Raw genomic sequence first — 23,039 nt, 5'->3', positions numbered from 1 at the left:
CTCGCTCTCTCTCTCTTCTCTCGTCCAAGGCTTCATGACTGAAATACGTTTACAAAATACTCTTTCGCAACCGCAACGATAAAGTATAAATTTGAAACTTCCATCAATTGATTTTCGGCGATAATGCGTATAAATTTGTTTTGTCGAATAGAAGATTATAACTTTAATATAATTTCAAGCCTAAATAGAAGATACAAGCAAATTTTGCAAAATAAAGGACGACTTCAAATTTGTCTTTTTTGCAATAACTCGCAGTTATTCATCGATCAAGCCAGTAATAACATGGGACCAGTCCGCTAGCATACCTTTTTTAAATGAAACTATAACTTTGGTGGACTGGTTGATGTTTAAAAAATATGAAATTAAATGAAGTTAATTAAATACATTACCAAACCGAACCAACGTTACTGCATGGGGTTGAGAGGGCTGTTCCAAGTAACTAATCTACTAACTGTGTAGAAAATATATGTGTGTGTGCGCGTGCGTGTATATATTTTACACAGAGATGTATTTATTTAAACAAATTCAATACGTGTGTGATGGAGTGTGTGTCTTGCCTTGCGTAGAAGTGTAAATATTTTGAGAAGCATGAATAATCGGAGAGGCACTAGTTGTAACTGAAGCTAACAGATGATTCATGGATAACAGGTTGCCAAAAATTAATCAAAAAGGTCGTTTGGAGAAAATTGTACTTGTCGCCCAAACGGCTCAACGTGTACTAAGTGTCAGGACACAATGCTCCTCGACGACATTTAAGAAGGGTTGCTCCTATTTATAAGCCTTGTGGCGTAGTGGGGGCTCGAAGTTTTCCCTTGAATATCTGAAGTAGGCGTGATGTCGACGTGTTGCCAAAAAGAGTGGATAGTCGGTCCAAGATTCCTTGAGCCTTCGCAGATACAAAGAGACTTGCTGCTTATCTGGCAACTAAAGCTTGAATCTCTTGGATGACGAAAAAGTGTTGCCCTTTTTATAACCTTTTCCTGGCTGACCAGAGTTGGGAAGAGTTGATGAGACAGACCCTTCCGTATATTTTTTTGATAGGAAGACATTTATTTTGAAAAATGCTTGGATCGCAAGGCATTTACAACGGATTAACACGCTTTCCGTATGAGGTTGCTGGCGCCTGTGTCCTACTTAGAGCTACTCGTAACTAGTGGACTTGATAGTAGAGTGGAAAATATTACTAGCTTTAATTTTATCTCGAGAGTCCTCTTTTTAGCTGTGAGTGTGTCACGCGCATATACATGTGTGTAAAATAAGGGTTCAAACACAATTGTTCAATTGATTCCGTCAAGGCACGACACAATCATCAAAATCGGATGAACCGTTCGCTGACGTTGGCAACATTTATAAAGGTGATAAAAGTTAACGAATTCATCTCGGCACAAACTGCGAAGCGAAGCACACAGAGGCAAAGCTGATAATCTCGTCGACACGATAGAGGCGAACATACGATTAAAGACGCGGCGAGAGGCGGCTGGTTGCCATTACCGGAGGTAGGTCTTATCGGAGAGAGACTGAGGTGCCGTGTGGCGGCTTATTTGCATGCTAGACGCTCGAGCTAATTCACAGGCGATTCTCATGCGCGTAATTCCCACGATTAGTTGGCGTCGATCGGGAGAATTCGCGCGTGTATATCTATAGGAGGGCGCGTGGGAGGCGATAAGGTTAAGGCGGAATCGCGATTGGACCGGTGCCATCCCCTTGCCAGATCTATCCTTACGGCTCAAGCCGGGAAAATGCAGCGCCTCACTTTGATTTTTTTCGTTCTGTGCCAATCTAGTTCGAAAAGCCCTTTTACGCATAGACGACGCGATAAAGATTCGCTTTTGGCGTACCTAGGTGGGCTTTGTTTCGCAGAGGCGGTACGTATTCCAATCTCAAAGTTTCCGTAATTAGGCATGTCCGTGAAAACTAACACCGGTGGATCGTATCGACAGGTTGTGTCATACTTTACGGAAACGCGATCAAAAGCCTGATTCTGACGTGTAATTTGCGTGTACCGCACGCACTGCTTTTCTCTTTCATCAACTCCCAAGGAAACAATTTCCAATCTCGCGTGTGAGCATCGCCAACTTTCCTACAGTCTATGGCGTTGCGAAAACTTGCGCTCCAAAGTTCAGAGATACACACGTACGTATGGCTATAAGAAAAAGTTTCGTCGGCGAGCAAGCAAGCACCTAATTTAAGCAACGTGCTTGCAACTTTTCAACTGTAGTATCAGCACGTCATTGTAGAATAAGGAAGCGCGATATTAAACACTCGATATATAGCTTCGATGCCCGGCTCTCGAGAAAAAGATAGAACGAGGCAGCATCTTATCGTTATCAGAGCTCCATCATCCGCGAGAAAGCCGGGACAAAAAGTGATGGATATGGTACACGCGAGTTAGAGAAGAAAGCTCGAGTTCGTGCACTTTCCATTTCCAGCCGGAGTTTACGCGCATATAACGCGATTTTTCTTTTGGTTGAAAACTTCAATTTATCACGGGCAATTTGTATTTGTTACTCCAAGTCGACGACAACAGCAGACAGAAAACATCTACAGACAAGTTGATCGGTTTTCAAGGCATCTACACATACACACATGTATATGTATACGTGAATGCCGTGAGACCGATCGATAAGTCTGTCACGATACTCTACAGATTTTTATTATTTCTTTCCTTTATCATACGCATGCGGGAGAGAAAACGAGGGAAATACATTTCTTTGTCGCCGACCACACGCCGCGAGAACAAAGAGCCTCACAGTGGCGCTGCTACTGCTCTGAGGTTGGGTTGTTAAACGATCTGCCCTGTGACAAGATGCTGGTTATACCCCCGTTGAGGATTTTGCGCAGGTTTGTGCGCGAATAATGCGTGTGCGAAAATTAAAAGCGACTTTTCTATTCTTTGACTCTTTGACGTTCTCTCTTGCGTGCATTTCGTCGTAGTAGATTCTTAGCAAGTCTTGTTCTTGACTCGAAAAGTACAGCAGCAGCATTTATTGTCTTAACGAATAAAATAGCAAATTGGAGTACCATTGCTGCTAAAAGACTCTGCAGGTTTAATGAAAAATGACCTGGAAGCAGAAGAGTCCGCGCCAAAACTCCGACGACTTAGCCGGAGAGAGACGACGTAAACCTCAAAAATAATCCAGCGTCACGCTTATTGCCACTTTGAGGCTAAATTAAAAGCTCTGGCTAATCTCCTAAGAGACGGATGAACAGTAGCTTCAAAAGTAATTAAGCGATTGATCAAAGGTAGTTGGCTCGAGCTGGCAATGACGAGCCTTTTCCATTTCTAAACGTTCAATTCTAATTGGGTCAAGCTCGCGTACGCCGATTTGTTCGCGAAAAAATGTCGGACAGCGCCGCGTCAGAAGCCAATCAGAGCACCGACCTTCGCAAGTAAGACGTCGGCTACTGTCGATCGACTTGGCTGCTTTCCTGCAAGCTCTTTCGCCGAACGCTGAGTGGATTGCTCGTCCGCGTATAGCGAGCGCGCTCACGGAATACGCGAGCGAACGCCCATTCGATGCCCCGCTGACTTATCGAGACACTCATCGCGCCGGCAGCAGCGGGGCACGTCTCCGCAGCGAAGCCGCTGATTAGATTGAAAACTCGTGTTGTCGCATTTACTATTGCATTTAACCAGCTGCTCGATGACTATTAACTCTCGCTAGTCGCGCTAATGAGTTGTCGTCGCGCCTCGTCTTTAAATGCGGTGTAATCCGATGCTACTATTAAATTATTATTCCCTAATAATTACTCCTTTCTTTTCGATCACTTTTGAATTTTGTTAGCAACCTACATAGTTATTGCTAATCAATGGAATGAACGAGCGATAAATTTTTCTTAAATATTTAACGTTTAGATAACTCTTTACTAATATTAATAAATTAAAATTTACAAACTGTCGTAAATTGAGTGTGAAACAATACAAACAGCACTAAAAGTATCATTGATAATTATGCATAACGCAAAAACTTGGAAATAAAAACAATTCAAAAGTCCAAAAGCAGCTTTACACATTAATTCAAGTAGACCAACTCAGTCTTCGGTCAGACATTGACGATGCACAGCACCGGCAGCGAAATCCCTAGTAAACTCGTAAAATTATTCAATGCGCAAGTAAGCGTACGGGGAAGGCAGCAACCTAAAATAGTCGACAGTGCTGCAGCACATATCCGCGACCTGTACTTCAACACTATACTCAAAGAGAGGGAGAGAGAGAGGCTAAAACCGCTTTCTCGCGCGACATCTGCTTTCGGCAAAAGGTTGCTGCGACGAGCTTTGAGAGCACGTGCGACAATAACCTGTCTCTCTCTGCTTTCACCGCTAAGTACTGCGCGCGACTTGCGGCATGCAACTGCAGCACAGTAGACGATTTATATATCGTGCGTTTTATCGTCTGCCCGCATGTATATACCGCAAGCCACCGTCGACATTACATTTTACGATTTATATTTCAATAGCGCATGCACGCGGATCTTTCAACGTTGCGTCGGCAGAAAAGAGAAAAAAAAAATGTATAGTCGATTTGTTTGCCGGGAGCAACAATGTATGTACGAACGATCGACGCAGCAATTTCCACGTCACCGCTCTTTGCACTTGCATTTCGAGGCACATGAAAGTAGCGAAGGCGATGGGGCGAATAATAAAAATAGAAAATAAAATCAACAAAAAACGTGCAACGCACATATTTCGCTTAGATTGCATGTACGTCATGGAGTAAAATACGCGAGAGCATAGGTCCTTTGTCGCGGGCGTGGAATCCCAAGCTTGCTTCGACCTCGCATATTTGCGGGACACCACGCGGGGCATTAAACCTCGCTTTGATGACCAACACTCTCACAATTTTGACTCGCGTGCATAGAAATTTTTTCGTCTCGATATTCCGCGCTTGTTTAGCATTTTCACCTTCGATTAGACGTAATGGAAGAGGGAATGTCGAACGCTTGTTTGAATTTCGATGGCACTTTTCGCTGCTCTGTGCGCTTGTTTACGTGATCGTTTGCGTGGCTTTGGATGAGTATTAACGAGAAAGGTTCGTTCGAATAGTAGTGACATGTATTCATAAGTCCTCATTGAAAATCTATCGGTTGGTTTTCAATGAAATAAGCCAACGAATGAAACAAAATAGTTAAAGTAATTCAAGCTAACAAGGCAATCAAAATTTTCATGAATACACCGGTATACATAACGAGGCAAGCATCTGCATATAATTCTTATTAAGCACGATCCAAATGGCAATCTGCACGTTAACCATTTCCTCTCGCACAAAGTGCACGCACACGCACATATAACCGAGAATGAATCGACAATGCGTGTTACGAATGCTCGCTCAATTATGAACGAGCTATTCGTAGAGTCTCTCTTTCTCTCTCTTTCTCATGGCGGCATTCGAACAAACAAATTCAATGAGTCGAGGATACCGTACACATCGGTCGATTAAGTATAAAATTCGGAATTGTACAAAGATCAAAGCAGCTCTGATTAAGCGCACTCGGCTCAAAAGAAAAAGCCGCAATGATAATTACAGGAACTGAAGAAAAAAGAAAAAGCCTTTCTTGGCGCAGACGAAAGAATAAAAGAGAGAGAATGTTTATTAGGCAAAGAAAAATGGGAGGATGCGTGCAACGAAGCGGAAATGCCAAACAAAAGGACCGCAGGATTTAAAGAATAAATCCAGCACAAGAGAGAGAGAGAGAGAGAGAGAGAGAAATTCACGTGATGAAGCTTTAAAACGAACTACCGCGTCGCATATGGACGCTTGGATACTTCTATTCGAATAGGCGAAACGAGATCCGGGTATATATGTATTTTCTCTCGCATTTTCTTCGGCAATGTCGTGCGGGCGTATCATGGAATTCCGCTGTTACGCTGGTTTACTGTCTCTCTACGGATATATACGTGTGTGTGCACGCGTGCGTGCGTGCGTGTATTTTGTATATTTTATTGCTCTATTCTCTCCTTAATTTACATGAAACGGTCTCTCGCGCTTTTCAAGCCTGAAAAATTCTTAAAATATTACTGTCGTTCCGCTACTTTCGTCCTTCTTGTTCATCTATTTTTTCATTTTGATCTTTTACGATTGTCGTGACAACATTTCTTATCTTCTCCTTCATTCCGCCATCTGACGCGTTCATCCGACCTTTTCACATTTATTTTATATTCTCTTCAGAGATTACGAACTGCTCGAATGTCCGTCTTACGAACAAATTGATAATAAATTTACAGAGATTAATCACTAGGATTCTTATCGTAAAACGCTCACCTGAGAGCTTTATTTCAAAATTACTTGTTAAAAACACAAAGAAACCCCGAATATTCTTTTCTAGCGCGCAGAAAATCACACGCAGGACAAAACATTTTTTAATTTATTTGTAGCCGCAGCGACGTGAAAGCAAAGAAGACTAGGAAAAGCCTAATCTGATTCTTTGTTTTCCCATCTAAATAATTCTCCGCATTCCGAAACAGATTAAAGAGCTGGAGCGTAAACGCAGGATGGTATATAACTATTGCTGTAAAGTAGGCGAAACGCCCACAAGAAAGTCGTGTGTGTGTGTATATATATATATGTAAAGGCTTGCAAGAGCAAGGTATTTTTGTGTTTTGCTGCTGCGGTTCGTTGCTCTTTGAGAATTATTTCGCCTGCTTCAGCGGTTTATCTCGACGAGAAAAAGGCACCTTCATATCAGCCGAGATTTTGCCCGCGCAAGCTCGAAAACAACTTGCTAATCTTTCGTTAATTACATCGCTCGGTGCATTAACCAAAGGGCCTGTGCCTTTTATCACGTTAATTATAAGCGCGTAAAGAGCTTAATGGCCGAGTTTTACCGCAGCAGGCAGAAGTTTTTTTAATAATGTCGATCACGATAGAGATTTCGTATTATACATATCACAGATAGTTATAATACCATGCGAAAAGCTGCTGGCCGAACGAAACGGTTTAAGTTTACCTCATGGTTGCAGTAATAGCCGGTGCTCTGCTAATGCTCTTCCCAGCTCTCTGCTGCATCTCTATTTCTCCGGTCTTTGTTCTTTCTCATATCCCCGCGGCTTTCTCTGCTTTCTCTCCTTATCGTCCATTCTGCTGCCAATTTAGTTCTCACTAATCCAACTCCCCGTCCTCCCTTCCTCTCTCTCTCTCTCTCTCTCTCTCTCTCTCTCTCTCTCTCTCTCTCTCTCCCTCTATCTTCCACGCACGATTTCGAGTAAATAATCGGAGCACTAATTAAGCGACCAGTTTAATTAGCATACTCGTCTGTGTTTGCGTGTGCACCAGTGTATTCGGAGAGGGAGAGAGCAATATTCGTTCGATTGGTTTCATATCGTTCTCATAATCGTGGTCGAGCTAAACCATCTCCGCGTCTGCGGTTGGCTCGACTCATCGAAAGGGAGTGCTAGTTATTTTTTCATTTGATCGAAAAGCAAAAATGGTCCGGCCTCCGGTCTACGATACGCACCTAACTCAAATTGCATAGTTGCGTTAAACAATGCAAAGAACTCGTAATATGCGCGATATAATATTGCCTCGTTGAAAATTTATGTTCTAAACATGGAAAATTAAGCTCTGGAATTTGGGGCATCGACGCTAAGATGTAACTAAAAATTGGTCCGAAAATTTTCCAAGAGAGATAGAATGATTGGTAGTCCCTCGCCGAGCGCATTGATTGCGCAGTAATTTTAACGAGCATGCATTTCCAGATTATAACTCAAAGTAAAATTAAAGAGCCGTTGGGACTCGAATAGTATTCCTCATTAAATATATAACCTCTCTGTCATTCTCTCTCTCTCTCTCTCTCTCTCTTTCTCTCCATTTATGTTAAGCAAAGCCATCGACAAGCAGCTTATTTACTCCCATTAGGCACACCTCGCTTTGCTCACTCATAACTAACGCGAATAGCAAACGTTTACCGCGGATAATCTCAACTAATTTTCTACGCGAACGACACTACTCGATTCGCCCGCGCACGCCATTCGATATGGAAGTGATAGAGAAAGCAGCTTCAATTAACAATATAAACGAAGGGGTCAGCAACGCTAAGAATATCAATAGAGAGAGTAAAAGGTTATAATGGCTAATCCTTCTCTGTTTCTCGATACTCGATATCCTCGCGTGCGCGCGGCTAGGCAAATATTTGCACGCTAATAAAGTTACCGCTAATGAAAGCCAGCGGCGGGATAAGTGAAAGAAGCGACGCGACGGCGCTCTGAGTGCACAGGCGGCCGATGTCTATTGCTCTCCTTCCCTACTCGAGTGCCGCTCTTGCGCGTTATTACACGGCTGTGTGCCTTGTAACACTGAGATTTCAATGGACCCGGGCAATTTTTCATTTTGCAACCGTTTGCTTTTCCGTCGCGACGACACCGTCACCTCGGAATACTCGAATGAGAATGCGCGACGCGCGATTATCATTTGGCAAAAGTCTAACCCCGTCGACGTAAGACGAGCAGAAGAAGCAGGGGAAAAAAGCAATCTCACTCCCAGTCCTACTTTCCCTTGCAAAACAGAAACAAATCACGAGACGAAGAAAGAAACTAGAGAAAGGAGGCACACGCATACGTACACACAGAAAACGAGAGGAAAAAAAAGAAAAGAAACGAGCGAGCGACCCAGAAAGAGTCAGTCACGTCGACGCGCTTAATTATTCCGTTTCTGGAGTATGTCTCGTCGACGATTGAGGAATAAAGCAGGGAAAGAAGACGGCAGCCTAAAATATCTTTGAGATATATTAGCGTTTGAGTCTATATTACATGCACCCAGACCGCGAATAAGCGACGGCTGCTGAATAATGTACACGTCAGTAGAATAACCAGTATTTGCCTGTTTTCTGCTTGCAGCCAAACTCGACGGCGTGAAGACTTACATGCGCATGAGAAGGGTTCCGAGTCATCTGCAGGTCAAGGTTATCAAGTGGTTCGATTATCTCTGGCTCACACAGAAGTGCTCCGACGAGGAGAGAGCCGTGAGCTGCCTGCCAGGTTAGTTGTACGTTTCTTGCCCGTTCTCGCGGCCGACTTAACTCGATCCGTTCCACTCGCATCGAGGACTTTCGATGCGCGGCAAAAGCGCCTTTTCGCGTCGCGGTCAAGCCGAGCACGCTAATAAAAGGAAAATAGCGCGCTAATCAATATCAAATCTCATCGAAAGTCAAGAGCAGCAATTCCGAGAAACGTTGAATCGGAGCACGTCTAACAAGCCCGTTCATAAGCTATTCGACAATTTTACGCGAGTCGTCAAATTTGGATATTATGCCCGTACGTCGTATAAAGAAAGTTAACAGCTATGCATAAAAAGGAGCGTAAAAGCTCCATATCGTGGAAACTTTCTTCTGAACTCTCTCAACCTAATCAATGTCCGCGCAAATCCAACGGAATAGGATCGCGACTGATACGAGTAGTACGGGACCGCGTCTATTCGTCGATTAAACCAACAGCCCTTTATCCCGCGCTCGTCGTCGTCAAAAGAAAAGAGTCAACATAGAGCGCCTGCGCGTCTTCAACGTTATTTCAATTATATTAGCGCGCGAGCGCGCGTCGTAAAAGCGTGCGCACACTCGTAAAAGACCTCGCTTCGTCCACTTGAGTCGCGCGCTCGCGCAAGCACCTCGTAACGTGTCCGCCGCGGTGCGCGCGCGGGCGCGGCCCTCCTACGGACGAAGCTTATTTATATGCGCTTTGGCAGAGCAACAGATGCCGAGGACCTGTGCTATTTTGGACGCTCACTTGCCTCGTTCAAGAGAGACGTGTCGTGAGGCTTACTTACGTCGATAGCTCCACATTCAATTTCATTCTCGCGCTGTTTTTTTATTGTCCCGGCTTTTTTTCTTTTTCATCAAGTTTATTCTGTTCGATAAAACCTAAGTGATAAACGGCATGGATTCATCCGCCGAGAAAAGTAGTATTTAATAAAAGAAAAGGAAAAGAAAGAAGAAAACGAAATAGCTGAAATAAAGGGAGGGGAACGAGAAAAAAAGCACATAAATACACGTCATTATCTTCTCGCTCTATCTCTCTCCTTTGCCATAGAATAGCGCCAGCGAAATATCTAGCTGATGGTGGCTCATCTGACTCGCAGCATCTTTGTTTTATACCTGCCGCGTGTTCGCTGCCGCTCTTGGCTAGGGCTACTAAAGAGAAAACCCGGGAATGACCACGGCAGCCATTGGCTCGCGGGCACGTTGTTACATTTTTTCCTCCTCCGAGCTTTTTGCGCCTCGCTCTTTATCTGTCGTATTTTTCGATTATTAACCCTGGAATTATTTACGCGTCTTTTCTTTGTCGCTTTGCGCGATAAAGATTATCGCCTCTCTCTCTTTTTTTTTCATTATTGAATATACTTTCTCGCGTTAGGTAGACGGGCGAATCGTAAAAGAAAAAGAAGAACTTGAGCATCGAGACGGTTTGCCATTGGACTTTTCTCGAAAGACACGCGCACAGCGCGGCACTTTGATTTATCGAATGCGTCGCGAGCGCGTGAAAAATGTGCCAAGGATATACCGACAAGGACAAAAACCGAAAGCGTGGGGCGGCTTGGGATGAACAATTTTTTTGAGAAAAAGAGCAGGTTATATACTTAGGAGAAAGAGAGAAAATCCCCGAGCGAGCGTATCACATATGTGCGCCAGGGTGCGTCCGTCGAATCGGATTATCGGTTGCTATAAATTCTCCTCTTTGTGCCTAGCTCGTCGTCGTCGTCGTCGTCGTCGTCGCCTCGGCTCTCCGGATACAGTGGACATTACAAACAAGCAGCACGGAGAGAAATCTTATCGACATGTGCTCTAGCAAATACAGTGAGACAAGAGAGGGAGAGAGATCCTTTGTAAGAGTTTGGACGGGATATCGTGCATATTTTTCAAAATCTGACTGGTGGAAATTGCCTCGATCATTCGCAGTGGAATATGTACACGCAGGCAAATTGTTTCGTCTTTTTTCCTCTCACTCTCTCTGGCATTCGCATGATGAAATTCCCTGTCCAATTTATGAATCTACGATCCTGTGTCAGAGAAGAATTAATCAGACGATGAAACGTCAACGAACTAATTCATCTTGAATGTCAAAGGAAAAAAAAAATTGAATCACTAAATCACTCATGCATGCGGTTTTGTACCGTAAGCTCCTATGTGTTCGTACAAAAGGCTCGTTCTTCCCGTTCTCCGCAGCCTACAGCCCTTTCAACGATCTCTCTCTCTCTCTCTCTCTCTCTCTCTCTTTGCATTCACAATATCTAAGTCAGACTCAAAAAAGCTCGTTCTCTTTACACCCACACGTACGAGTACATACACACAGCCACGGATACTCGCTCGCTCACTCCTTCCTTTCTCATTCGATATGCGTCTCTCGAATTCTCGGCTCGGCGCTTCCGAAAAGATTTTTTGCGAACAATAAGCTGCCTCCACTATTCGATTTTCCATTTCGTCCTCGTTGCCGTCTTCGAGTTTTGCTTTTCTCTCGCGCTCGCTGGTTTGCGTCCGAGGTCGTCGTGCGGCTTTGCTCTCGCCCCTCCGATTCTCAATATCGATTCGCCGACACAGAGGAGACGACGAATAAGTTCTCTCCCAGGATAATAGTAATAAATAGCCCAAGTAGATATCTGCTACAGAAATAGTTCAAGTCTATCCGCTCTCCTCCCCTAGTGGGACGTGCTTCTGCAAACCTGATTTTCTCATATTTTTTTTCTCTTTTGCACGTGCTCTTCGCGACGAATTTTGAGTTGTTCACTGTCTCGACATCTCTCCGATCGACGCTCCCCGATAAAATATTCAATTTCAAGTCTAGACAATGTCACCGCAATATTTCAATAATAAATCAATGAACCACTGCGTCGCGGTTGAAAACTCTTCCTGAAAAATACAGAGCGACAATGTATTAATGCTCCTCGCCGTTGTATTTTCGTCCATTTGCCGTTTTACAGACAAACTGAAAGCGGAGATAGCCATCAACGTTCACCTGGATACACTGAAGAGGGTCGAGATTTTCCAGAACACGGAGGCCGGCTTTCTCTGCGAGCTCGTGCTAAGGCTACGTCCGGTCCTCTTCTCACCTGGGGACTATATTTGCCGGAAAGGTAAGCACGAAGTTGAAAAAAACAGACAACAACGCCTTTCGGCACTTCTCTTTTCCTCGCTAACAAAAGGGACAATCCGGTGCGGCGCAGTGGCGAAACGTGAGCTGCAAGCCGAACACGACAAAGGCTCTTCTCGCTCTGCCACTCTCTTCTCCCGCCGCGTCGACGTCTTTTCTTCTTTATCGCGTAAACGAGCCGACTTTTCTATTCTCCGGCGCCCACTCAATTTTTTCGCGTACGCGCGGCCAGGATTGAGCTCCGCGACGAGGCTTTGTGGATTGTTTCTCTTTGACCGTGCCGTGGTCGTCAGGTGCCCCGCAGTGGATTTTCTAAATCTTATTTGTAAAGACTGATAAGCCGGAGGAATACAAATGCCAAATCCATGCCGAAAGCCGTGTGCAGACCGACGAGATAACCGACGAAAGAAGCCGTGCAGCCGACGATCATAAAGCAGCTACATCTCGAAATCATCAGCCGGTCGAAGGATAGCGAGTTGCGAACTTTCAGAGCTGCGATCAAAGCGATCGAATGAAGGATCGTGTCTCGTGCTTTTCTCGTGGGATCCCCGACACGACTACTTTAATCTCTATTTGGCGAGAGCGCGTGAGATATTTTTCTCTTGCGATGCAATTAAATAACTTATTAAGAGTTCGCGCGACTTTTCAATAGAGGCTTTTCTCTTCCGTAATCTTCGGATCATCAGTTTGCTAATAAAAGGAGGAGGACTTGCCAGGCTACATCCTATCTGCGAAGGAAATCCTCCGAAGCAGGCAAACTTTAACGCGGATGAACTGTAATTAGCTACAGTCTGTTAATTTAACTAACCGACGCTCAACTTGCGAAGCTCTATGGCTCTCTGCCTTTGTTCTTCTTTGAGCCCCTTTCTTAACTTGTCGCATAGCCGGATGGTTTTTTCGCAATCTCATTCGATTAATCGAATTGTTTGGCAGGATAAAACTGTTTGCTCATGCTTGTACGATGAAAAGTGCGCAAGCCCCGCTACGCTGCGCGTAAGATCGTCGTCAACGCGCCGTGTCTCACTTTATCCGCAAATTCGTTGTGCAAACGGGCTGACGAATCCCTCAGCTCGCATGATAATCCGGCTTAAGTCTAATGAATGCACATAGCATATATTACGTATATGTATATAGACGCATGCAACGGAACGCATGCAAATTTGCGAGCGCTCGCGAGACGAGGTGCTCCATAACTATTGTCGAGGATCAATGGCGTGAATTTGGCATTTGCATGAAGTTAGATGCGCGTTTGACAATGCTTGCGAGTTAAAGTGGTATATGGCGTACTTATCGTTTGTCGGTTGTTGATGAAATTCGGCGCGAGTTTGATATTCGCTTCGGCGTCGTATCGAGAGCGGCGGTGCGCGCCGTCCAAGTAGTAGCTTTTCCGAGCGAGAGCGCACGGTGCATACCAGATGGCTTGTAAATACTTGGGATCGAAATGCGACGAGGCAATCAAGATCTCGAGCGGGCAAGAGGGCACTTTATTTCAAATCGTGAATATCTTCCGAAAATGACGCTGCTCGCTTTGAGAAGAGCGCCGTTAATGAGCGCAAGTTTTTAGCCGCTGCGCGTTTCTCAGAGTCACTTTCAATCGAGCGCACGGCATATGAAACCTTATTTAAAACATTCGAGTCGGCTTTACGAGAACTCGATGTACGTTCCGACCGTCCTTTATTTACCAACGAACAATTCCAGTAAAGCTTTGATCGTAGAATTGACTTCAAGTTGGCAACCGAAGAAATTCATTGATCTTCGCCATTCTTATTGAAACGAACATTGCTGCGCACCAGGAATTTCAGCTGTGGAGTTCTCGATTTGATTTCGCGTCGTAAAATCGACCACGGAACCGAATAATGCTCAATTTGAATGGCCAATTATTATAAGTAGTAGAACTCGAAATCAAACCAAAGAGTGACGTCGGCGATTCAAAGTGAATAACATGTGAAACGAAATGTTTTGCAGGCGAAGTCGGCAAGGAGATGTACATAGTGAATCGCGGTCGACTGCAGGTGGTAGCTGACAACGGAAAAACGGTGCTCGCCACACTGAAAGCCGGCTCGTACTTTGGCGAGATCAGCATTCTCAATATGGGCACTGCAGGTAAAGAGTGCGGTAAATATTCCAAGCGAAGCGGCACCCGCCAACACACGATTTGGCTGGCAATCCAACCGCCGACAATTGTCTGCCCGCCGATCAATATAATCCCATACTAACCGTTCTTTCGTAAATATTAATCATTGCGAAATAAATTGTCATTTCCCCCTTTTTCTTCATTTGTATCTGTTCTATATCTTTTATATGAGCCGATCTATAACGCACTTCTCTCTCTCTTTCTCTTTCTCTTTCTCTCTTGTTCATTCAGCATATTGTAATTATATCTATTTTCTTTTTCTACATCCCTTTCATCGAACTGCTGATGCTTTATTCTTCTTGCTTTTTTTCGAAATTTACGTATGATTCACTTTCGTTCTCCTCACCCGCTCTGACTTTCTTTTCTTTGTTGTTATATTTCCTTTCGGATACTTCTTGTATGATGTGACAGTCCAGTTTATATTCAATTTTGGTAGTGTTACTGAATTCCTATATCTTTGACACTTAGATATATCATTTGTGGAATCTCTGATTTGAAATACATACCAATATACTCTTAGATGTATAAGTTAGAAAAACATTTTCGAATTTCTTTCACGTCTACTTGAATTTTATACAATACATGCACCCTTTTGTCTCAGTGACGTAAAAAGGAAAGACGTTAAACGTACTTGTGATCCTTGCATGAAGAATATAATTCTATCAAAAGTCTCAATTACAAATTGTTTTATTATACTGTATATCCTTCCCTCTAGAAGTGAAATATTCGTGGGCATTGTATCAATTGTGCATGTTAGCTCTTGTCTTTGACTTGTATGCTTTGACAAAAAATCAAATTTGGCAATACTCTCTACAATTGATTGTCGTCGAATAAGGAAAGTAAACGTCCCGATTAAACATCAAGCATTCGAAAGAAATAAACAACGATACGTGCGTCGAGCTCAACTTATTTAAAAAATAACTCCATTACCAGATGAACGGAAACACTTGTGGATTCGATAAATCTTCGCGCGGGCGTGGGGAAATCCCGAGTTATAAATTTGATAAAGCAACGCGAAGCACATAATCTTGGCGGGCAAAGCCAAAAATAAGCTCGAAGCGACGGCGTCGGCCGAGCGGCTCGGCCGTCGGGGGAAATTAGCGGTGCAAGCCTCGCAACAACAATTGAATTGGAAACAAGCGCGCGCGCGGCCGACGCGCGCTATTTGTACAGTGGCTGCAGCCGCTGTTGCCACCATAAATTGCCGACCGGCTAAGAGATTGGATTCGGCTTTAATTACGGCGCAAACCGACTTGCGCGCTAGAAAACATTTTGCAGCTCGACGCGCGCAGCGATCTTATTCTCTCTCTTGTTTTTTTTTTTCCTTTTACCTTTTTTTGGTTTCGCAACCTTCTTCCTTTCTTTCCCACCGTCCTCACTTTCCTTCTCTGCATAGTTTTGGCTTTTATAGCGCCGGCATATTTCCCAAGTGCAAGGTCACCTTGGCTTTTCTTTTCGAGAGACTAACGCTGCTTTTACGACGGTTCTGTTTGAGCGCGGCGGTACGCGCGCGGAGCGGCGTTGCTCCTTGTTTTAACGGGTTCGTCCCTAGATGTTTTACCGCGTTTAGTCGTCGGATACGAATTTGTCTTTTCAAACTGCTGGGACCAAACCTTCAGGTGTAACGATACTATACGGGCGATAGCAAACTTTATTCGTATCTGTCGATTGAAATACTTCTAGCTTGCGTGATGAGAAAATAGATTAGTAAAAGCTTCTGCACGCGAAAATCATATAGTGCTCATAGTTTATTCTTTGATACAGCTATACTGCTTGTGGCAGATTAATGATCACTAATGATTTCCGAGAACAACGCTTTATTTGAAATTACTGAAAATATTATATTTTTTAAATTAATTATCTCGTAATTTTTTTCATTTTATGAGAAAGATTCACTAGTTATCGAATGATTATTTTTATATTTACAATTAATAATTCAATTGAATGAATTATATATCAACCTTTAAGTACACATTCTATTTATGAAATTCCTAAAATTAATATTAAGTAATAAATAATATATCCTAATATGGCAGATTAGTGCAATACACTTAAATTCTATTACACATCAATTTTTTTAGTAAGCTAACAAGATTTTATCAACTCCTCATAGATTAATTTTAGCACGACCCCGTAATTCAGTAGAACAGTTTTTATCCTACGTAAATTAGCTTTCAGATTATCACTTCGCCAATATCCTTAATTAATTTAAGATTAGACATTAAATTAAAGTGAATACAATAACTGCACAATTGCAGGTATATGTAAGTAGGAAAACGAACTAATAAATAGTAATGTAATGAATTTTTAATTGTAATGTTTTAATTACGGCTGCACAATAGTCTTAAAAAATCTTCACTGCATACGCTCACCTTGTAGAACCCCTGTTGGAAATAATTTATGCATCAAATTATAATAAACAGTAATCATCGGTTACTAACATTTGCTAATAGTTAATTCTAATTTATAACCTTTATAAATGTCAAATTTTTGACACATATAACAATTATAAACAGTTATGTTCTGTAAAAAAACTGTTATTATTAAATAATCATTAAATAATAACAGTTGTTTTCATTTACTAACGTTTATTTGTGTTTTTATTCACCAGAACAAATTTATTTTGAGAAAGAATAGATGCAAATAAATATAAATAATAACTGCATTATGAATAACTGCAAATAACAGTTATCACCAATTACCTATTGGAATGAAAAATTACTAAGTATTATTTGCAGTTAATTGTAATTATTGATTTGCCAATACCAGACGCAAAAAAGTACTTATAGGCGAAAATATTAAATGATAATAACGATATATGTGTGTTTAAAATAATTTGTAATTATCTTATGTAGTACATAACTATTAGAGTTGTAAACGATTATTTGTATTTTTGAAATTGATTTAAAAACTGTTCATATCGACTATTAATAGCAAATTTCTTTTACGAGAAAAAGATGAATTTCTGAAATTGTCTATAGCTGTTAATAACTGTTAAACTTGTCTAAAATCTGTCGTTTATAAACTATTTTAAATTGCAAATAACTGCGTGTAACAGTTTTACTCAAAAATCACTTCCAACAGGGACCTAAAAAAATGAGAATATTCTACTGATTGTTGAACTGCAAAGAACAATTTCTTGTACACAATAGTTTGACATTTTATTTAATTTCATTTAATTTCATTTATTTATTTATTTTGATTGCTCATTTAAAAATTAATTGTTCATGTGTTTCTTCGCCTCGAAAAGAACAAACGAGCGTGTGAAAAGTGAGCCAACGTTACGAGCTATGGCTGAAAAATATATTCATATTTCGTTTGTATTTATGCTAATGATGACTAATTAATACGGTCTGTCATGCAGTCCTAGAATACTGCAGTCATATGTATATGTAAATACAGGAAATTCTTCTTATTTAACGGGCGTATGCGTTTAAAATTTACATCTCGCTCGCCGATTATAACTCTCCCTGTAGTACATAAAGAATGATACTCCGTGACTAGCTTTACAAACCCATTAACCGTAGGATCCGCTTTCATCCCTTATACATAGTCATGTATAGAGTTACTTAAATTTCCATCCAAATTATGTCTCTTAGAGAAATTACCTAGCACTTGCATCTCAATCTTACATAGTTTGTACTAGAAGTTCCATTATATCAACAGTAGTTATACTCCAATGTGGCACTTTGGCACTTTATCTTACACAAATAGAAAGTTCTTAGAATTACTCAATGTGTCATATCTAAAAACAAAATTGAAATAGATATTATTTAGCTTAAAAAAAAGCAAAAGAAATGATAATCATCTGATGAAAAATCTCACTCATCTATTGGTATGCCGATGTAGAATGAACTTTACTTTTTCAAATTAATTTTCACCTTACTTCGTAGAACAACTTTGTAGTTCCTATTTATCATATTTTTTATAGATTGCATCTAGGAATACGTATATTTATTACAAGATATTTTTTCGTATTTAACAGCAATTTCAACTAAATTTAAATTGTCAATAAATATCACTGTAACGAGCAGAAAATCATTACGTTGAAGAAAATCGTAATCGTTTGTACTGTTTCTTATCATATAAATCCTTTCAACCGTAAAAGAATGTACTGCAAATATGAAATGGTTACTATAAAATGTAAATTTCATATTACTATCCTTGGTATTAACGATTGTATCTTAGTTTATATAAAAAAAGATAAGATAATTTTTATTTTTTATGCTCAACCAAATCGCTGTGATTTTTTTTTCAACGGAAACTCTTTATTAACGTATAATCATTTCAGACTATTATCTAAAATTGTAGTGATTTTATCGAGAAAGAAAAGTACAAGCATTTTTTCTAAAACTATTTTTCGTAATTCAATAAATAAATCTGTTGTTCTGTTTCATGCTCATACGATTTGAAGATTTTTATTATTTTAATGCATACGTTTTTAGACGTGGACGTAGATGGCTTACTAAAATTTCTAATAATTAGTTGTATTTCATACAAAAAATTTTAATTATCTAATAATCGAAATGGTGCCTACTTTTTCATATTTTATACAATATTGAGTAGAAAAAAAAATTCAATAAAATACATATGCATATTCTTATTATTTTTCTCTATAAATGTTATTGGCACAATTTTATGTAGAGAACTTTTCAAAAATCTATATATTTATTCTTTTCAATCTTACAACTTCTCGTTATATTATTAATATGATATAATTTAGGCTCCTATCCTTTGAAATGGTTTTTGTCTACTTGTAAACTGTTGTCTATGTCTTACCTTAAAATTTTAAAAAAATGTTCAATGTTTAAAATATTAATATATGTACCATGGAAAACCGATATGCCGCTACGCTCGCGCTTAATCGAGTATGTTTCAGAATTTACATAATCATTTAACATTGCTGTGGAAACTTGTATACATACATTTTTACGCATAGCAACACATTTAGACGAGGCTGCACCATTGAATGAATACGGGGCACGTGATCAAAAAGCACATTATATGTCACGATAAGAACATATAGCGATTTTTATGCACTTATTCTAAATTTCAGATCAGCTATTGATCTTTAGAATATTTTTGTAACATGGTCAGATTTTCAATTTGTTGACAAGAAAAATGAGTTCCCGAATTGAGACTTGATTGTTGGGAGCCTCACAGATTCACTGATGTAGATAGAGTATAGATACTTAAAATATTTAAGTGTATATATTTCATACTATTCCAGTCAAATTAGATCGTAATTGCTATTTCTTGATTATACATAACTAACTAGTCTGGAAAAGAATAAACATTTAAATCATAGAATAATGTAATTTTTTATTTGCAAAATCATCTTTCAATAGTTTTACATTAGATTGATTTAGAACCTAATTAATAGAATATTCTGTCATTGTTTTAAGAAACTTATTTAAAAAAATATATCTAAAATATTAAATGATCAAGGAGAATGTGTATTTTTTGTTTCTTTTTAGTTTCATCGGAAATGAAATGTTCAAATTGAAATTTATTTGAGTGAGATGTAAAATCAAATGATATAATCGGATAAAAACAATACCATGATATCAATTATAATCGAAATATTTTCATGAAAATGCTCATTTTTACCAAGACCAAAGAATAGAATTGATGTTTATCTCAACTAATGTTGCGCGAATATGCCAATATTAATCAAGTAGAAGCATATATTTATCGAAGAATAGGCAATTTTCCATATGAACATCTGAGTCTAATGGCGATAATAAAAATTCATTGAGCTTGCAACACGGCGACTGAAGGAAAAACAAATAAAAACTACATTTACCCCCTCGAGCCTGATTCAATATGCCGTGGTTGTTTCGAGCGCCGCCGTTTAATAATCGTCAAACCATATTTAAGAGCTCACTGAATTTCAATTTCAATCTTGGCCCTGCCTCCTATGCCCCCGTGTAGGAATATCGCGACGATCACAGTAGTCGTAAAACTTCCTATTCAGCCTGCCCGACAGTCAGCCTGTGAGCTTTGCTCTCTTGCCTTCCGTCTTCGACAGACATTTCTAATATTTTTCAGTATCTGTCGTAATTGCGCCTCATTTAAATGTTTTCAAAGATATTGGTATAATCGATGCAATTCTATGTCTGCCCGCAAAGTACCTACACTCAAATTAAACGTCTCTTAGTTGCGATTTTTTAAGTTTTATTCTGGTGAAGTGAAAAATATTAATCATCTTAAAAGATGTACTTAATTGTGAAGTAAGAGTATTTATTTCTATGTAAAATGTATATTTTCAAAGTAGCGGCTGTAGAAAGCTTGTGGATATTTTGTAGAAAGATAAAATATTATAGGACGTTGAAATTTTTATCTAACTGTGATTCTACAAGACTTCATTAGTCTAGAAAGCGAAATTTTCAATACCGTAAATTACGTTCAAGTATAAAGTAGATGTGTCTCACGCGCCCTATTGATTAAAAATGTTTGATTTCCTAAGTTATTTGTTTTTTTTTCAGTAAGTTTAATTTTGCGATATTTGTTAGAGAACTCGACTTATGGACGAAATAGTAATTAATAAAACAGTAATTCTAAACTACAGATTTAAATCATAAACTACTTACGTTAGCTCATTCAAGATGCAACATGAAAAGTGGTAAATTGTTTTTTATTGCTCCAATATCAAAAGAAACTGACGTACTTAAATTGAGTTTAAGGATTTACATAGTCATGAAACGAGAAAAAGACAAACATATGTAAGCCAAAAAAAAATGTACCGGTAAATTATTTTTTTACGAAAAAAAAAAAGAATACAACTGAACGGAAATGGAAAAAGTAGAGAGGAGGCATAAAATGAGTTCAAAACAAGCAAGGGTAGTAGAACGAGTAGTAGCAAAGCTCAACAAGCTCTCAAGCAGGCAAAACTCTCTCCCTCTCCCTCTCTCTGTAAAAAGCATTCGCTCGTTACCAATACAGAAATAGCCCGTGCGTTAGTGCGCCACGCAAACACACACGAACAAGGTAACAATACCACACTCGCTCAGAGACACGCCGTGCTTACGTATACGAATAGAACTATATATATGTGTGTGATATGACGATAAGACAGTAAATGAGATGAAATGCGAGATGAAAGCTCGAGCGAGCGGCAGTGGTTCACGTTGTTAATAACGGATAAATCGCTAAATCGACGCAGGTAACCGGCGAACAGCGAGCGTCAGGTCTGTCGGCTACTCAGATCTCTTCGTGCTCAGCAAAAAGGACATGTGGGACGTACTGAAGGAGTATCCAGCTGCCAGGGTGCGCCTCGAGGCGATCGCCGTCAAGAGGCTCGAGAAATACAAGCGAGCGCCACTCGAGAAGGGTAAGCTTCTGTCCAGCCCTTTCTTCTTCCTGAAACGCCTCAATCTTTGTTTCCTCACCTCACGGCTGCTGCTGGATAATTGCTTTTTAATATACGAGTGCCCTCTCCCCACTCCCACCCCTTCTCACTCTCTCTTTCTCTGCCGTAATGCACGAAAGCTTTCCTTTGAGATCTTGCTAATGTTGTTTCGTCAATCGCTTCGTCGCTTTTTCAAAAGTCCATTTATACTTTCGTTGCTGACATTTTTCTTTTTAAACTTTCTGAGCTAAAGACCAGCCAACGCACGTCTTCTGTGTCGTTGTGTCTGTACCAACATTTACACTCACCTAATTGTCCACCAATCGCCAATCACGCTCATGCTTTCATTTAGGTTAACAATCACGTCAGTCGTCGGCTACATTTGCGAAAGTATTTCCGTTATTAGAATACATCGAGCGACGGGAAAAATATGCGTTTTTCGCACTGACAAATTAAACGTTAATTACAATTTCCTAAAAGTGAAAGGGTTCCGCATTACTAGGTCAATGAAATTTACCGCGACTGGAATTCAGTGATCATTCATGTCTAAATATATTCAAGCGTAACAGCGCTTAGCACAACCAGTAAAATTGTATTTTTGCGCGAAGGGATCGTAGTGGTGGAAGCCATATTCGACTTGAAGATTAAATCACCGATCGCACAAACAACTCGCAAAGATAACGGTCTAATACGTACGTGCACTTGTACTAGCTGAAAAGGGTAAAGCCATCCTTTCTCTCAAAAGAGCGATCCCTTAGAAATTGAAGGCAGTTTCTTCGTCATCTGATTGGCTGAAAGATAGTCACGTGATCAGCTATTATGTGATAGTATCTGTTGCATATGCTCATGAAAAATTACTTTTTACTGCAGATTTTTATAGACAATTAAACGTTCGAAAAGTGTATCAGCATAGTTGACATGAATTTCTTATGAATCAATTGATTCATATCAGTTATACTAACCTCAAAAAAAACCGACTGATACCTCAATATAAGGAAATTAATTAAACTTTATTCTATGCGTAAATTTAGCTAAAAATACATAAATAAGGCAATAAAGGATATAAATCGATAGATTATTACGATAAAATATTGCAGTGATTTTGACTTTATTAAGTCACGTAAAATATAAGACAATTTTTTTGAAAATGCATTAATTACAATCGTGAACATTACCGAAGTATATTATTTATATCGTGAAGGATACGATTATGGAAAACTATGTGTTTAGAATTTATATTCCATTTTTTTCGTGTTTTTGAACATTTTCGATGTTTTTTAAACCCAGAACTTGGAATAATAAAAATATAAAAATTATCTTCATTGATAAGATTTAAAAATCATGAGTATATAAAACTGCATATTTATTGATCAATAAATAACATCGTCGGCTATGTATCATATCTAATCGCGGGAATATTGAATGCACATTGAATTTTCAATTTCGTCAATAAGAGTTCTGATCCAATTTCGTGTATTACAA

General features: G+C 40.0%; 1 protein-coding gene across 9 annotated transcripts in view; it reads left to right on the top strand.

The window, feature by feature from the left end:
- Positions 1-23,039, top strand: part of LOC131671082 (cyclic nucleotide-gated cation channel alpha-3) — a 131,316-nt gene that overhangs the window by 97,431 nt on the left and 10,846 nt on the right. For 7 of the 9 annotated variants that reach the window (XM_058947236.1, XM_058947240.1, XM_058947241.1 and 4 more), the window contains 4 exons: positions 8,830-8,970; positions 11,903-12,055; positions 14,038-14,187; positions 21,372-21,539. In XM_058947236.1, coding sequence (XP_058803219.1) covers positions 8,830-8,970; positions 11,903-12,055; positions 14,038-14,187; positions 21,372-21,539 — 612 coding nt within the window. The remainder of the gene's footprint in view (positions 1-8,829; positions 8,971-11,902; positions 12,056-14,037; positions 14,188-21,371; positions 21,540-23,039) is intronic. The other 2 variants (XM_058947238.1, XM_058947239.1) reach the window with 2 other exon arrangements.

This window comes from Phymastichus coffea, unplaced genomic scaffold (assembly GCF_024137745.1).
Source record: "Phymastichus coffea isolate CEN01 unplaced genomic scaffold, Cenicafe_Pcof_1.1 PCOF00119, whole genome shotgun sequence".
Classification (NCBI taxonomy): domain Eukaryota; kingdom Metazoa; phylum Arthropoda; class Insecta; order Hymenoptera; family Eulophidae; genus Phymastichus; species Phymastichus coffea.
The sequence above is the reverse complement of the archived record's forward strand: the minus strand, read 5'-3'. Positions and strand labels throughout refer to the sequence as shown.